The 18,153-nt window shown below is 39.4% G+C and overlaps 1 protein-coding gene across 2 annotated transcripts in view; it reads right to left on the reverse strand.

Moving 5' to 3' along the window:
* SGCZ (sarcoglycan zeta) overlaps window positions 1–18,153 on the reverse strand; it is a 249,926-nt gene that overhangs the window by 136,064 nt on the left and 95,709 nt on the right. For both annotated transcript variants that reach the window (XM_068403800.1, XM_068403799.1), the window contains exon 2: window positions 8,254–8,355. In XM_068403800.1, coding sequence (XP_068259901.1) covers window positions 8,254–8,355 — 102 coding nt within the window. The remainder of the gene's footprint in view (window positions 1–8,253; window positions 8,356–18,153) is intronic.

Here is an 18,153-nt window from a genome sequence, read left to right on the forward strand (position 1 = left end):
CCAGCTGAGCTTTGTGCCAGTTGTCACAACCCTTTGAGCTCAAATCTTTAGCCAGTTTTCAGCCCACCTCTCTGTCCTCTTAGCGTGTACATCATTAGTTTGTCTAAGAGTATGTGATAGGAGACTAGGTCAAAAGCCTTGCTAAAGGCAAGATTAACAATATTAGCTGTCCTCATCCACCAAGCTAGACACTTTGTTGTAGAAGGCTGTCAGGTTGGTCAGGCATGATGTCTCCTTCAGAAATCCATGCTGACAGTTACCCAACAGCATTAGACGTGTAATTTTATTACATGAATATTCTTTTCTGTTAATACACTGAGTCTTTGTATATGAAGTAGATCTCGTCCTAACTTAAAAACATACTGTTTGCAATATATTTGGGGAAAATTTGTCTTTGCCTACCAAAGGCCTACTAGTGAGGGCATTGCACTGCTCGACTTTTAAGAAATACATTTCAAATGACCTCAGCAGTCCTCAAGCCAGGGCTAACAGACTAGCAGTATTTTGGGGAGATAAAATTTTGTTATATATGTTGTTTGTGCTTGTCTCTGTTTAGCCTGCATCTGAGGCTAAACAATAACCAGTTGTTTATCACCCAATAACCCCTCCCCAGCCAAGAAAGGGAACTAGGAAAAGGAGGGAGACTCGTGCATTGAAATGGAAACAGATTTAATAAAATAAGAGAAGCAATATCAATACTAGTGCTAATATAAAATACACAGAGCTATATTCAGCCAATATAGTGGTCACGAGCTCTGTGCTCTCCAGCAGTGAATGCCAGATGTCAACCCTGCGAGCACGACAGCTCCAGCGAAAGCACAACAGTCCACAGTGAATGGGAGAGCAGGCCTTGGGAGCAGAATGACAGGCCAGACCTTCCAGGGATAGCGACCATTGAAAAGAGACGCCAACCCCAGCAAACTTTCCGATTTATAGTGAGCGTGATGTTTATGGGTATAGAATATTTCTGTCAGCCAGCCTGAGTCAGCTGCCCTGGTTTTCACTCCCTCCTAGCTTAAGCACCTGGTTAACTTGAAACTGCTAACGACCTTGATCACATGGAAACCTGCATACCATGGCTGGCCATGAACTAAAACAAAGTGTCTTGTCAGCTTTGGCCCCACCATATCAGGTTCTGCAGTCTTCTCAAAGTGCAGCTTTCCTGAACAGAAAATTGATTCTATGAGTCTAGCCCCAGTGAAACCAGGACAGTGCTTATGGCTTACATGGATATTTTTCCCCTCAATGACTCTGATTTTTTTCCCTTGGTTTTTATCTGTGCATCCATAGTTCTAACATTTCTACAGAGGAGCAAAAAGTAGGATAAATGGTTTAAGTTTACTTTAAGTTTATAAAAGGGATGCAAAGGATAAATGATGTTCTCCATGAAGAAACATAAGTAAATTCCTGCATGAAGAGATAAAGGAAGACATAGATTTTTATCTCCTTTTCAAGTGTCTAGGCAAGTCATCTGCTTTTACATACCTGCTTTGAATCAATTTTCTATGGAATAGTTAATAACACTTTCTTCATTTTAAACATACAGGATTTTCTTTAAGTAGTTGCTTAGCCTCTGTAAATCGCAAGTGACATGTTTTAAAGTTGTTCAGGGGAAAAAAGGTCATTCCTCAGCTTAAGATACTCCATACAGTTAAATAGCTGAAACCAAATTCATATGGAATGAGTATTAGGATTAGACACAAGACATGATGAAAGTCAAACTGAAAATCACATGGTTTCATTGAAATTTGCCCCAGTGGAACACAGAGATGTACTACATGAAAGGAAGTACTTGGAAAACTGAAAATGCAACTGATACCAAAACCAACAATAACAAACCCCAGAAAAACAGTTGCAATCTTCACTTAACTTTCCCACATCTTTCTAAAGAAGTGTTCCCAAATCAAATTCAGTCCTCAGGCTGGTATAAAATTGGGTGAATATAGGGCCGTCATTACTTTATTCATAAACTGTAATCAACCAAAGTAAAAAGCTTGGGTAACATTAATTCAGATTTTTCACTGAAAAAAAAACAGAGATCCTCCTTGCCTGAACAACAAGTCAGAGTAATAATGAGAGGAGTACAGGTTGACACGAAAAAATGATGTGTTCAAAAGATAGAGTTGTTCAAATTGGATGACCCCCAGACAGGTTTCTGTGAAGTATAGCAAATCAAGGACAAAATCATGAATCATGTAAAGTTCTTATCAGCTGTCAGTAAAAAGCGAGCACAGCCAACTCAATTTCAGAGTGGCAGTCTCTACAGAGACCACCACAAATATGAGAGTCACTTGTCCTCTTGGCGAAGCTTGTGATAAGAAAACCTTATATATCTTGTTCCATAGCCAATAAACTGACATTGGGCTTTCAGGACATTGGAACTACATCATGTTGAGAAGCCAAAATGACTTAAGGAGGTCCTTTATGCCATAATAATGATTTTATTCTCAGTGACAGGTGAGTAATCCCAAGGGCAAGGCTGAAGAGTAGGTATTAGAAAAATGAACTGGGGAGCATTTCAGATTTTATCTCAGAGGATTGTGATGTATAGCTGTAGAAACAAGCATTGCACTTCACATTGAGAAGTAAAGGTGGCAATTTCTTAGGTGCCTTCATGATTTTTTTCATAGTACAAAAAAGGTGCGCAATGACATCTCCTAGTTGTGTTTCTCTGATACCTACATACCTCAGTAGTGTGTAGGACTGCAGGACTCTCAAACTGGTTTTACTGCATGAGAATGGGGTATCTTACAGAGCAGAAAAGAGAGTAGATATTGCAAACAACTTGGTCTTGAAATTTTTAGAATATATTTCAGGGGATGGTGGGGGAAAATGTTCCTCCACCCCAATGCCAAAATCAACAAACACGACATACTTGTCAGGACCTTACAAAAGATTATGAACATCTTGCAAGAAGTGAAGACTTTGGAAACTACAGCCCAGTCAGTTTCCACTCCAGTTCCTAAGAAGATTGTGGATTCAGATCCCTCTGACAATCACTGCAAAGTAGATGAAGGAAAAGAAGGCAATTGGAAAAAAACAAGCATGGGTTCATTAAGGGCAAGCAGAACCTGATTTGGTGGTCTTGTATAATGAGAAACACTGGCTTCAATGGACAAGAGCAGCAGGACATTCTTCCTCAACTTCAGAAAGGCTTTTGATGTGATGTCTATGCGCTGCTTTATAACCCTATCAGAGAGAGAAGCTCAACAAAAGCATTCCCTCAGAAAAAGAATTTGGGGTTCTCACAAGGCATCTAAGCCCAAACACAAAACATAAATGTGTGCAATGTGCTGGCTGAAACTGGCAAAGGTTAATTCTGTGTTGATGATTATACACACTTAGAGAGACAGTGAAGAAAGAAACATATAGTAGAATTGCTTTGTCAAGATTGATTCAGGTTCAGAAATAAACCAAAATAAAATAAAGTTCTCTAATATTTATAAGGATATTCAGTCTCCAGAGTGAAATCTGGAGAGAAGGAATACCTGTGAAAGAAGTTCTTCTTTGAAACCTACCTACTAGTTTTCTTAGTTCTCATACAATCACATATTTGAAAATACAAGATATACAGTTTTCAGTTTCCTGTGTTCAGTTAGAAGGTTATATGTATCAGTGTTGTTTTCTAAACATTTTTCTAATGACTTTTAACCACATATTAAATTCTGTGTTCTCCAAGGATATCTCTTTGAAAATATATGCTCTCTAAGTTCAGAGAACACACAATGAGTTACTTATTTTATCTGCAATGCAAACAATTTAACAAAGAGAAAATTTGATTTTCTTTAACACTTAAGTACTGCATGTGCGAATGAAAAAGATCAATAAAGCCAAGAATATATTTTCCAGAAAACACCATGAACTGCTTTTATTGTTGTATAACAAACTAATATTACTGTACCTTGATTGTTTCCATTCACAAAAGCAGTAGTATGGATGCAGTAGTAGGATGATGAAGAAATTTAATTCAGGAGAACTGAAATATTGTAATAATTTCAGTTATTGTGTTATGTGTTATTTGATTTCATACATCTCATTAATGATACACTACAAAGAATGTAGTTTGCATTGTTTCTTTTCATTGTATCAATGCAAATTATATAAACATGGAAAATATAACATTGTCTAGATCAAAAGTATACAACTAGACCCGCCGTAGTAAAAATGAAATTCTCAGTAAAATTCAGTTCATAGAGTACGTGTACCCATGTGTCAGGGATATAAAGATGTCAATTCAGGATCAAATGAGCCCTTATCTGCTCAGGTTCTGATGTATCAGTTCAAGTTCTGACATGCAGTTAAGTCATTGATAAGAAAAACAGGAGTATATTTTTTGTGCAAACATGATATTTTGGGTAGGAACTCATGGTTCTGTGGACACCACTAACTGAATAGAGTAGAAAGGGCAAAGCAAGAGACGCAAGGTTGGGGAAATGGCACCTTCTGAGCAGCCTTCTCATCTACACAACTTCAACAGACAAAACATGAATGAATATTCAGTTTACCCAAGACCTGGATTTTTCATTACAACTTTTCAATAGAAATTGGTATACTGGCAGAAGAAAATATCACTAGTTGTTTTGTTTTTAATATTTGTTCTCTAAGTGACTTATCTCAAAGTATTTTAGCATTTACTTTTAATATTCAGGGGTTTAATGAAGCAATCACAAGGTAAAAAGCAATTTTTCAACCTATGTACAAAGTTCAATACATCTCTTCTGATAAAGGCAGTTTAAGGCCTGCCTTTAACCCTGCATAAATGATCTTATTTGGGAATCCAGGTATGCTGCAGTCAAAAGTGATGACTTCAGCATCTGCAAACATATGTGAACTTTACACTAGCAAACCTAGCCACCCTTCACATTTAAATTGCAGCAGCAGAGAGCTCAGTTCAGCTTAGCTACTCAACAGGCTGCCCAGGACTCTTATCAGAAGTAGTTCACTATCAGAATCAGAGGTGAACCCTATCAATGAACATATTTTGTAAGCTCCATATCTAGCTAACTAAAAGATAGCTCCAGCATATGCGTAAGCACTCCACTCATGCCTCTTAGCCATAATACAGCACACCTGCTGCTAATATCATTGGTCTTCCCACCTAACTCTGCTTTGTGCCGAGTACCGGGAAAGCAGTGATGCCCTGACCCTCAGGGCTGAGAGCCCTGCATGGAGGTCCCCCAGCAGCCATTCTACAAACCATGTTGCCAGTGCAGAGGACGTACACCCATTCCAAAAAGTTACTATTGAATATGTTACGTCATCTTGAGTTTAATTGAACAATATAATTTAATGCCTCTGTTCTTTTAGAGGGGACGAGTAAATTTGCTTAAAGAGCAAACTCTCCTTTCAGAAAATAAATAAGCAACATATGCTTATAAAAGACTGAACGACATCAGCTGATGAGTTTTCAATTCCACAGTACATTTTAACTCCCATGTACATCAAACTTAAATCATTCCTGCTTCCATGGAAAAGGCGGAGAAAAGCATTCACCTCTGTATCACCCAAAGTAAACACAAATGGCTGTTGAGCAGGATAGCTCTTCGGAATCCACTGTCTGTATTGATTAGGTCTCTACTGACTAATAAGAGCTCAGAAAACCTGGCTTACTCTTAGATTTCTACAGCGCTGAGGTCAATTCTGTAAGTGACAAAACAGCTAATGTCACATGCAATTACTACACGCCTGGGTAAACACCATGCAGAGATATCACAAATCCCTACTGTAAAGCTTAATACAGCTCCAGAGGGTTCTTTCGTCATTCTTTCATGACATTCATATTTGCATACACCACCAGTTATTGAAACTTTAGCACGACAACTACTGAGCAAGTTAGCAGAAGACTGGAAAATTACTCTAGTTCACAAGCACTTCAAGATGAGAACAAATTCTACAAACATACCACTTCTTTGGCTAGGTAACAAGTGTTTTAATGTTAATAGATACAAGTAGATCTGCAACATCAAAAATACTTTAGTTGAAATACTTTGTCCAGCTAATGATCAACTCTATCTCCTTTCTTCTGCTGGTTTGAGGGCACTTACCGACAGGTCTATCTGTTTTTCATGAGCCTCACAGGACCAGTGTGACCTTGTGTTAGACTACTGGTAGCCTTTGCATCCTGTTCCATTACAGTAGTTACATTTGTGTTCATTTTTTTCTGAGACTGGTTAGTAGCTCTGAGTGAAATTAGGACCCTACTTGAGTCTCTCATTACTCTGACTTGAAACAAAGGTTTCCATGTTTACATCAACGGAAACAATGTTCTGCAATATGAAGCCCTGTGCAAGAAAATATCCCAAATCATAACTCTCATGTACAGTAACAGGACACGGAACAATAATAGACACCATGCATCCGCAGAAAGGAACTGGGAAAAATGCACAAACCATGACTAATGTCTGCAACTTCTAAGAAAAAGTATGCTCCCTGAAAGGTTACACAGCCTGTAAATTTTACACCAACTTAAAGAAGTCTACGTATTGGAATATTCATACTGAAGAGGCTCATACTTTAGGCATGATTTTAAATGGATTGGTTGAATTAGATATTAAGGTCTAACAGAACTCTTAAAATATTTTTTCTATTTAGATATGGATAAAAGAAAGTATTCTAGTTAATTTGATGAGTTCTATAGTTTCAAAATTTTAAAGAAAATATTGGACAATTACAGAAACTATTTCAGAGGTGTTCACACCTTTCCATGGCAAGGTGGTCTAGGAAAAAAATAAATGCACAGCTGAAGTTCCCTTTTGTAGATGCTTTTCCAGTTTTAGAAGGCAGAATCTGGCCTTATTGGTTTACTCCTTGTAGCAGTGCTTGGTACTTAAACGGTCATTTACGTACTTATGCATTGACTGTTCCATTGTCCCCACCCCCCCTCAAAATTCTGATGAATATCAAGGCTATGATATTTGCATTTATTCAGAAAGAATTCATTACCAAATGTTCAATTATAGATTTATCTTAGCTAGTTATTCATACTTTAACTACTAAAATAGAAGAAACATTATGAACAAAATTTTGTAACATTGTATGTACGGTGAGTTGAAAAGTGATCAAAAGTGATCAAAATTCAACATGTTACTTAAATATTATGGAATTTTTCATAACCTAGGACAATACTGCTACTCTGTTACACATTGAAAGATCTTAGTTTTATAGAAAAAGAGGAAAAAGACACTACCCGTTTATCTCATAGATCTATTAACACCAGAATGAACTAATTAAGAGAAATGGGAAACTGTCATGATCTCATTTATGAATGTGCTTGAGACCTTTTTATATACACAGAAGATAGATTTCAACAGAAATATTTTTCCCCAAAGGCATTTAGGGTAAACATACTTTTCATTCTTGTCAACTTTTGCAGTATGCATATTAAAATTCTTCACTGATGATTGAAAACATTCCTCTCTGATCACAGGTCATCACTTGCATGGTAAAAAGAACTTAAGAGATTTCCACTTAATAATTAAAAAAATTATTTTTTTAATTCATTGATGATGTTAATATAAACAGCATGACTGAAACAAAAAGAATGAGTTAAAATGAGCTACACTGAATTTCTGAATACATAATGTCTTGATTTTCTTTTTTCCTCTGTAACAACCTGCTGCTAAATGATGAAACAATTACATTTAAGCAACATTAAAAATGTTTTGCTTTGAAAAATTAAATCTTAGAGACATTATGCAGTTTAGCAAGATTGTCTGTACCTAATGAGGAAGGAAAGAAGGAAGGAAAGAAGGAAGGAAGGAAGAAAGGAAGGAAAGAGAAAGAAAGAAAGAAAGAAAGAAAGAAAGAAAGAAAGAAAGAAAGAAAGAAAGAAAGAAAGAAAGAAAGAAAGAAAGAAAGAAAGAAATCACACTAGCTAAATACCAGAAAGAACTTAAGCATATACAAAGCCATTCTTTATTTCACTACATTTTGCACATATCAGTCTAATTTTTTGGAGTTCACATCAAATGAAGAGTCAAATGTTCCATTCCCAGTGCTGAGGCCATTTGAAGTATAAAATACACATGCTTTGAATCTCCTTTCTTTATGATAAGACAATTCTTTTAAGAAGTAAGCAAGGTTTCAGAAAAAAAAAAATTAGATGAAGGAAGCTTTCACTGTTAAGGTATTCTCAAAGAAAACCTCTACGGATTGCTAATGTAGGAGGTGTAAGAATTAAACTTTGTAATTTAAGACTGAAGACATTAATTTATATTAGCTGTAAATTAAGAAAAAAAGATTAAAAACACCTACCTTTCGGGAATGGATTTCTTTCACGTATAATGGAAGTAGAAATTCAGATATTCCTTCAAGTCGTATTCCTTTTTTAGTGACTCTCAAATTTCCCATTCCATCCTACAATCAATAATATATATATATAATCACTTTAGGAAATAATCTTATACAGAATAAGGTAAAAAGAACACAGTAGCTGGCCTAATATCTAAAAATAATGAGTGCCTTCCCACTGTCCCCAGCATTCCTGATGATCTTGGACAGGAGCTAGATGGGTGGATATATAGGCAAAGGTTCAACTACAATTGAGGTATTTAACTGTGCAGCCTGATGGTGAACCACGTACATTATTCCTTGGCTGGACCTAATGCAAGAGTACAAATGTAGATCATAAGTATTCCTTTACTGTAGAGGTGAAGCTACATCTTGAATTACAACTGCTAAGTAAAACAATTAGTTAATTATCTCTAAAAATACATATAACATGGTAAAACAATCTATTATTTTTATGTAGTGAAATATTAGGAAAATATTGTGTCATTGTAATGTCTTGAATCAACTGTTTTTGCTTTTCCCAGCAATTAAAAGAGCATGTTGATGGTGAAAAGAGCAACTTCAAAATGTTGAGGGTTATTTTTGTTTGTTTGTTTTAATTTATCTGAATAGAAATAGGAAAAGGGCCATCATAAAAGTCTGGATGAAACAAGCAAACCAAATGATTCAATGTTCAATAAAATAAAAGCCTAGAAAAGTGGCATAATAAGGCTTCAGCAGTATTCTTACAGGAAAAACAATGAAACCTGCTTGATACTTAAGAGACAGGATTATTTTGCACACTGATAGAAATTCAAGACTTTGTATCCCTGGATGCTTGTTACTATATTCCTGACAGAAGACAATTCTTCACGATACAGCCAGTGGAATTCAACTTGATCCATTTAAGTGAAAAATTAGCAAATTTAACCTAATTGCTGATTAAATGTTTTGAAGCCATTGCTGACTCTAGTGTAGCACAACAGTGAGAACTTGCATTGCTGCTGTGTTGGCTGACATGTGAACCAAGTAACCTCCATTTGCTGGGCCATAGTAAACAGATGGATAACAGCATCCCCAATTGCTACAGCTGAAGCTGGAAGAGGACACTGAACTAAACATTACACTTATCTAAAGATAGTGTAGCCACTATACTATTATAGCTATTCCCTTTCTAAAACAAACAATGATGCCAATATGGCAGATATTTGATTGACATCACTGCATCCACATCTGAAGCAAGACTGTGAAAATGTTAATTCTTTAAGAGAACAAAAAGAATTATATTTTATACAATGTAATTCAGCTGGTATCATTTCCGAAGCACAACAAGGATATAGTGATAGATAGCTTTCCACACTATGACAGATTTGCAATGAACATACTGTTGGGAATCGTGCCTTCACATGTCAGTTATAGGACTAGAAGCATAGATGCCTATGACTAGAAAACCAGAAACTACCAGAGTCAGAAAATAAATATAACTCCTTTCCAAAGTAGAGAAAATATGGAATAACAAAAGCTACTGTTAAGGCTATCTATAATATAGAATATAATTTTTAAAGTAATATGGCACCAAGACAAATTTACAGGCTCTGTAACAGCCCATATAATGTTTAGCAAAAATTGTAACTGATTACATAAAGCCAAGAACTGCCTTTTTGTTAGCAAAAGTGCTATTTGTTTTCAAACTATGTGTTGTGGTTTAACCCCAGTAGGCAGCTCAGCCCCACACAGCTGTTTGCCCACTCCCCGCGGGTGGGATTGAGGAGAGAATCAGAAGAGTAAAAGTGAGAAAACTCATGGGTTGAGATAAAGACAGTTTAATAGGTGAAGCAAAAGCCACATGCACAAGCAAAACAAAACAAGGAATTCATTCACCACTTCCCCTTGGCAGGCAGGTGTTCAGCAATCCCCAGGAAAGCAGGGCTCCATCATGTGTAATGGTTACTTGGGAAGACAAATGCCACCACTCCGACTGTGTCCCGACTTCCTTCTTCTTCCCCCAGCTTTATACGCTGAGCATGACATCATATGGTATGGGATATCCCTTTGGTCAGTTGGGGTCAGCTGTCCTGGCTCTGTCCCCTCCCAATTTCTTGTGCACCCTCAGCCTCCTTACTGGTGGGGTGGTGTGAGAAGCAGAAAAGGGCTTGACGCTGTGTAAGCACTGCTCAGCAGTAACAAAAACATCCCTGTGCTATCAATGCTGTTTTCAGCAAAAACACAAAACATAGACCCATACCAGCTAGTATGAAGAAATTTAACTCTATCCCAGTCAAAACCAGTATACTATGATAGCTGAATTATCAAATAATGCTTCTGGAAGAAGTGAATCAAGAGGTGAGATGTCTACACAAATCACTTGAAGCATTTTTAGGCTTTCTAACAAAGAGTGCAATATGAGACAGCGGTGCCTATGTTTGAAAAGGAAGTAAGATAAAGAAATTAGACTTTGCTTTTGAATGTGCAATCTGCATTAATACCCTTTAATTCTCAATTTCAGCAATGCTATTTTTCTATATATGCTATAGTATAGCATATAAAATCAGAATAGGAAAGAATAACCTGAGAAAAGACAGCAACTATGCTATATTTTTGGCAGTGAATAACTAGTCAAAAAGAATTAGGTACAGATTTATTGATTTGGATATAAACACATTTTCTGACTGAAAAGGAAAATTCAATATGTTGTTTTATCTGCTTCTGTGGAATGTTTGTAACTGCCAGGCACAAAATAATATTCACAGTAAAACTAAAAAAAAAAAAAAAAAAGGTGAAAAAATGTACAAAGTCAAACTTCTAGAAAACTGGAAATGCTGAAATTAAGGTTGCCTAGAAGAATTCCATCTGTTCCACCTTGCATGTATGTGTACGATAAAGTCTATAATTAAACATAATATTTACCCTCCTGAATCCCAGCTGATTCCACACAAGGTTGGCACTACACTTAATGGCAGCTACTCACTATTTTGCTTTCGCCTCATTATTTTCTTTGCTCCACATTTATTGTACTCTGTTAAAACCCTGCTTTGAAGACAGTACTGTCAGTTTCCCTCATGGCTTCTGTTCTCATAAGTGTTTATTACTGACGTTACGCAGGTTTTCACAACTATTAATTCATTTTCAAAATGCTTTCAGTGGCTTTATATCAAGTGATACTCTTCTTATATTACTGGAAGGGAACTGAAGGACAGAAATTAATTTGTTCACTAATTTTGAGTACTTATCATTTTCTCTGTTTATTTCAGCAGTCTCAGAAACAAACTGCATCCATAAGGACTTCCCCTTTTCTGAGTGACATTTCTAAGACCTCATTCTTTTGTTCTTCAGCAGTGAGCTACCCACCTACCAGAGTCCAACAGTTTGAATGCAGACAGACTCTGAACAGACAGGAGGGCTGTAGTTTCAGTAAAATTACATTATTCAATACGAAAAGACAGACACTACATTCTGGAGCATAAGCACAAATGGTATTATAAGAAATAAAACTGAAATAGAGTGACTGTGACCTTAACTGTTTGATAAATGCAATAATCTTCCAGAAAGTAACATCCTGAAGTGTGTAATGACTGATTTGAAATAAGACTGAATAGTAAAATAAAGAAAATGGTAACACATGTACTATGATATGCTTATTGAAGCTCTCCCCATTCAAAGAACCACTGCACAGTACATTTTCTTCATCAATAATTCCTCATTGAGTCTAAAGAGGGGTTGGAATAAGAAGAGTTTCTTGTTTCATTGAGTTAGAACTATGCTGTTATAGAGAAAAATTCAAGGGTTTTCAGAAGTAACGTAACTTGGTCAAAAAGTTATTAGGATTGAAAAAGATTAATCAGAGGAAAGTCCAGTCTTCTTGGCTCATTTAATGCACTTATGACCATGAAGATCAGTTTAACTTTGGGGCTCCTCCAGAAAGATGAAAATTTATATGAGTTTAAAACAGAACTACAGAAGAATTCTGTCTTAAAACATACTTGCATCTTCCTGTAGATATGATTTTGATGTAATATTATTAGCATAGTTCATTTTAGGCATTCCTTCTGCTAATCTTCCAAATAAACTGCCTAAATTACTTTATGCTTTCCAGGCAATGATTACACAGATTATCATTTTAGTGTAATTTAATTTTATTCAAGTGTAAAAATACACTTGAATGAACTATTCCAGTACTTTTTTACAATCAGTAAATGCTAAATTCACATACTGGGACTGGCTGGGATGGAGTTAGCTTTCTTCCTAGCAGTCTGTATGGTGCTGTGTTTTGGATTTGTGGCTAAAAGAGTGCTCATAACACACCAATGCTTTGGCTATTGCTGAACTGTGCTTACACAGCATCAAGCCTTTCTCTTTTTTCCCTTCTCTGCCCCCCAGTAAGTACACTCACGATGGACAAGGAGTTGGGAGGGGACACAGCCAAGACAGCTGACCCGAACTGGCCAAAAGGATATTCCACACCTTTAACATCAGCCTCAGCATTAAAAAGTGGTGGTAGAGGAAGAAGTGAGAGGTAGAAGGGGGATTGTCTTTCAAGGTGGCCACTGCTTGGAGACTGACTGTTTGTGGTAGGTGGTAAGTGATTGTCTTTGCATCACTTTATTTCATCTTTATGATTATTTAATATTCATGATTATTCTCAGATTGTTATTCCACTTATAACTGTTCCTTTTCCTATACAAGAAGATAAAACAAACTAACAGTGACCCTGCCTCACTTCCTTTGTTCTTTTCCCAACCTATGACACTAAGAAGAAACAACGCCCTCAACTTAACACCCATAATATACCTACCTTGCTGTATATTATTTAAAAAAAACCCCAAACAATCACTGTGGAGGGGTTTCTGGAAGAGAATGGTCACCTCCTGAGCCAGATGTAAAAGGCTGCAGGAAATGAGGACCTGGCTGCATGACAAGAATCATGTAGCAGGGGCCTATGGACTGACCTTGAAGAAGGAACGTGAAGGTTGTTTGCGGTTGAGTCGACTGGAAAGAACTGGTATAAGAGGAAGAAAAAACTGTGTACATGACTTGGAAACAGAACACAAAAGGCGGATGTACGAGAATATGTCAAGGAGTGTGGACCAAAGGGCTTTAACAAATCATAAGCATGCTAAGGGAGCGTGATAGCTACTAATTACTAATCATATACGAGTAGAGCGTGATAAGGAGATAGAATTGCTATATTAATCTGTGCGTAAACGCTATAAATGGCATTTGCTTTGATCACATTTGTTGTGTAGCAGTGTCCTGTAACCTCGGCGTCAACAAGTGGCGCCCGAACAGGGACCCTCAGATCGGCGTTGAGAGAATCAACGAAACCAACGAAATTGAAGGGCGACGGAGAAGCCGACCGATGGGGGGGTGATGTGCTCTAGGCACCTAAATAGCTGAATTTTGGAAACTCGCCCTGGCCAGGCGAGCGGCTCGGGAGGAATGGAAATACGCTGTCTAAAAGAAGAAGAGGCAGTCGTGAAACGCCTCCAACATATTCTCTCCACGAGAGGCTTAAAATATGACCTGACTACCTTGAAGGCTCTATTGCTATGGGCAAAAGAAAGAGCATTAATCCCCACAGTCAGTGCGGCTTTCGATGCTGCCACCTGGGAAAATATGGGTGCAAAGCTGTGGGATGAAATTACGTTGGGTTCCAAGGATGCAGGCAAAATCCCCACTGTGTGGAGACTAGTTACCGAAACTTTAAAGAGTATGAAAGCTGAGCTTTTGGCTGCTTCGTCAGCTTTTGCAGCCCTAATGCCCGAGAATCAAACTGATTCAAAATCAAAGGACGCTACTTCGGCAACAGCGCTTCTTTTTTCGGGGTCCACTTTTCCGTCTGCCCCAACACAGGTAGTAGCGGGGGGGGACGGGCTCTGCCGCAGGATCATCAGGAAAAGCCTGGTTCCTCTCAACCTACGGCGCCTCCATTACCTCCACAAAAAGAAGAGGAAGACTTCCCACCACCGCCACCAGAACTAGAGAAGGTGCCGTCTCGCTCGGCGTCGCCGACACCACGGCCGTACCCACCTCTGCCTCCATCAACTCCCCCCAACACCCTGCACCAAGGCTGGTGTGAGCGGCTTGGGAGACTCCCAGCTACAAGAGCTCCTACATAAATTGGAATCGCTCGAGGCGAAGATTGAGGCTCTGAGACCGCTGGACACCGGATCGCGAAATCCTTTTCTTCCAGACTCTTCGCAACCGGAGCAACAACAGCGACCACCCATGACTGTGGTACAGGGGATGGGGGCGGTGGGAGGAGGAGAGGCGGACAGAGGGTTGTGCGGATCTGGTTCTCCTGTAGACCCAAGGCGTAGGTGGTGGGGCGTAATTCGGGATGCTATAATAGAAGGGCAGTTTCAAACGATTAATCCAACGGCATTTCCCGTTGTCATAGATCAAAACGGTGATAATATGTGGGAGGCTTTAGATTGGAAAATGATAAATGAGGCGAAAACTGCGCTAACGCAATATGGGTTAAAATCTCCTTATGCTCAATCAATTCTGCAACATATTTTTTCTGCTCACTTGTTAACCTCTTATGATACAAAGATGCTAATTACTGCACTGTTAACACCTTCCCAACAAATACAGTTTTTTCAGCACTGGCATTCTGCTTGCGAGGGCGCTGCAGTAATCCCCCGTCAACACAACGACCCATTATTTGGGATTCGGGCAGAAGTACTGATAGGGACGGGTGATTACGCAAGCACAGTTGTACAGCTGCAGCTTCCCGCAGCTGCGTTACAACTCAGTCAAGATTTGGCTTTTAGGGCGCTTTCTAGCATACACGATGAGAAAGTGGCACCAGCTTTTACCAATGTAAAACAAGGGCCAACAGAGCCTTATGGAAAATTCATTGATAGGCTGCATGATGCCATCCAATCGCATCCAGATTTGAATGATGACATGAAAGTCCGATTTTTGGATCTTTTAGCATTTGATAATGCCAATGAAAAAGCGAAAAAGGCCCTCAGTTTGCTGCCGCGAGGGTCGAGTACTGCTACTCTAATAGAGGCAGCCGAACGGATGCTGGCCCAAGATAATGCTACAGTTATGGCAGCTGCAGTTGGAGCTGCAGTAAGATCGTCACTCCAACAGCAACAGAAAAGAGATAGAAAATGTTTTAACTGTGGGAAAGTAGGTCATTTGCAAAAGGCATGTCGAAGTCAGAATAAGAATACTGGAGTCAAAACAGGAAAATGGTGCAATAACTGCCATAAGATTGGTCACCACACCTCCGAGTGCAGACGCTCGGGAAACAGGGTCCTGAGCGCAGCGCACCCGTGCGCGACGACACAAGTGCAGGGTGCCTGGACCGCTGCACCGCCGCCACCACCGGCAGCGCAGGAGTGGACTTGGCAACAGCAGTAGATACTACTTTAACAACATCTGAAGTTCATTTGATAGACTCTGACCAGCAAGGTCCTCTAGGGCATCGGTTAAGTGCATTACTTATAGGTCGGTCATCGGTCTCCAGAAAAGGTATCTTTGTGGTACCTGGACTCATTGATGTGGATTTTACAGGGACGATAAAAATTATGGTATATACTCTAACACCACCTCTCACCATTCTGGCACAATCAAAAATTGTACAATTAATACCATTTAATGCATGTGTACCAAAAGCGCAACCCGTGGAAAGAGGGCAAGGGAGTTTCGGATCCACCGGAACACCAAATGTAGTGCTGGCTGTTGACATCGCCAAGGGGAAGCCAGAGGAGCGGGTACAAGTTACTCACCCCAATGGTCAAACCCTGTCGCTGTCAATGCTAGTGGACATGGGTGCAGATGTTACTATAATTCCTGCGATGAAGTGGCCCTCTCATTGGACATTGATTCCTGCCGCCACGGGGGTGATGGGAGTGGGAGGTATGCAACCTACAATGATCAGTAAGACTCCTCTGTCGTTTCGCTTCAGTGGCGGCGCAACAGTTACCACCAGACCATACGTGATGCACTTGCCTATTGCTCTCATAGGACGTGATTTGCTATCCCAAATGGGAGCCCGATTAACCACAAAAAATTTTTAGGGCGGTCACTGTGGAGCAGCCAATTTTGAGACTCACATGGACCACCACTACTCCCGTGTGGGTCGACCAGTGGCCGCTGAAAAAGGATTGGCTGCAAATTATTCAAAATTTGGTTCAGGAACAATTAGAAGCAGGATATATTGTGCCTTCAACTAGTCTATGGAATACACCCATTTTTACCATCCCAAAAAAGTCAGGGAAATGGCGTTTATTGCATGACTTGCGGGCGGTAAACGCCGTCATGCAGGATATGGGAACACTGCAACCAGGGTTACCATCTCCAGTCATGATCCCAGAACACTGGGACTTACTCATAATTGACTTAAAAGATTGTTTCTTTACCATTCCTTTACAGCCTGATGATGCTGAAAAATTTGCCTTTACCGTACCGGCAATCAAACAGGAGCCGGCAAAACGGTATCAATGGGTGGTATTACCACAGGGCATGAAGAATTCTCCTACTTTGTGTCAGACATTTGTTGCATGGGCTCTCCAACCATTTCATCAGGAACATGCTTCCCTGTTGATCTATCACTACATGGACGACATTCTAATAGCAGGAGAAAATATGAATTCTGAAAAGATATTGGCAGAACTAATGGAAAACCTACGAACTAGGGGGGCTGAAAATTGCTCCTGAAAAGATACAGCGACAAGGCCCATGGCAGTATCTAGGTTGGGTCATCACTGGGAGTGTTGTAAAACCACAAAAGATATCCCTTTCCACCAACATCAAAACCCTCACAGATGTTCAGAAATTAATGGGCGATATACAGTGGGTAAGGACAATTTGCGGGATAACCAGTGATGACTTAGCGCCGTTGATGCCCCTGTCAGGTACATCAACTGATGCTAATGAACAACGCTGGTTGTCACCAAACCAACAAAAGGCACTAGATGAAATTGTGCAGAAAATCTTAACAGTCACTGTTCAGAGAAAAGTTAATGGTTTGCCTTTGCAGTTTTTGATTGTTAATTCGGCACCTTCATGGAAGCACCTAATAGGACTTGTTGTCCAATTAGACAATCAGGCACTTCGAATTCTGGAGTGGATCTTTCTATCCTGTCAACACAAAAACACTGTTTGTACACGAGTTGGAATGCTGTCGAACCTGACTGTAAAAGGTAGAAGAAGAATTATTGAGTTATCAGGACAGGAACCAGACGTATTGTATGTACCTATAACTCAAGCCTACCTAGATTGGCTGATGGCAATGTCAGATGTTTTTCAGATTGCCTTAGCCGCCTACACAGGTGTTGTTACTAACAACTACCCACCTACAAAATTGTTACCATTGCTGCAACATCAGGATTTTGAAGAAATTCCTCGCAGATCTGAGGTGCCGGTGACAGGGCTTACGGTCTTTACTGATGCTGGGAAAAAATCGAAACGGGCAGCCATCATATGGCAGGACCAGCGTGAATGGCATCATAAGATCCTCCAAGGTCATTCAAGTGATTCCCTGCAGTCACTTGAGCTGAGTGCTGTTGTGTGGGCCTTTCAGCAATGGCCCAAGGACCCTGTGAATGTGGTCTCTGATTCATTGTATGTCGTCGGTACCGTCTTGCGCCTTGAACGCGCCATGGTTAAGTCTGTGAAAAATCAAACCTTATATATGTTGTTAATGCAATTGTTATTTTTATTGGATCAGCGCCAAACGCACTATTTCATTACCCACGTTTGCAGTCATCAGTTTCAATTCGGTCTTTCAACCGGTAACAATGCAGCTGACAATCTGGTAGCTACCGCTTGGCAAAACCCTGTGGTCAACCTGTTTGAGCAAGCCCGCCTTTCTCATGATTTCTTTCACCAATCTGCAAAGATGTTAGCCCAACAGTTTAACCTGAAAAT

Source organism: Nyctibius grandis, chromosome 6 (assembly GCF_013368605.1).
Source record: "Nyctibius grandis isolate bNycGra1 chromosome 6, bNycGra1.pri, whole genome shotgun sequence".
NCBI lineage: Eukaryota > Metazoa > Chordata > Aves > Nyctibiiformes > Nyctibiidae > Nyctibius > Nyctibius grandis.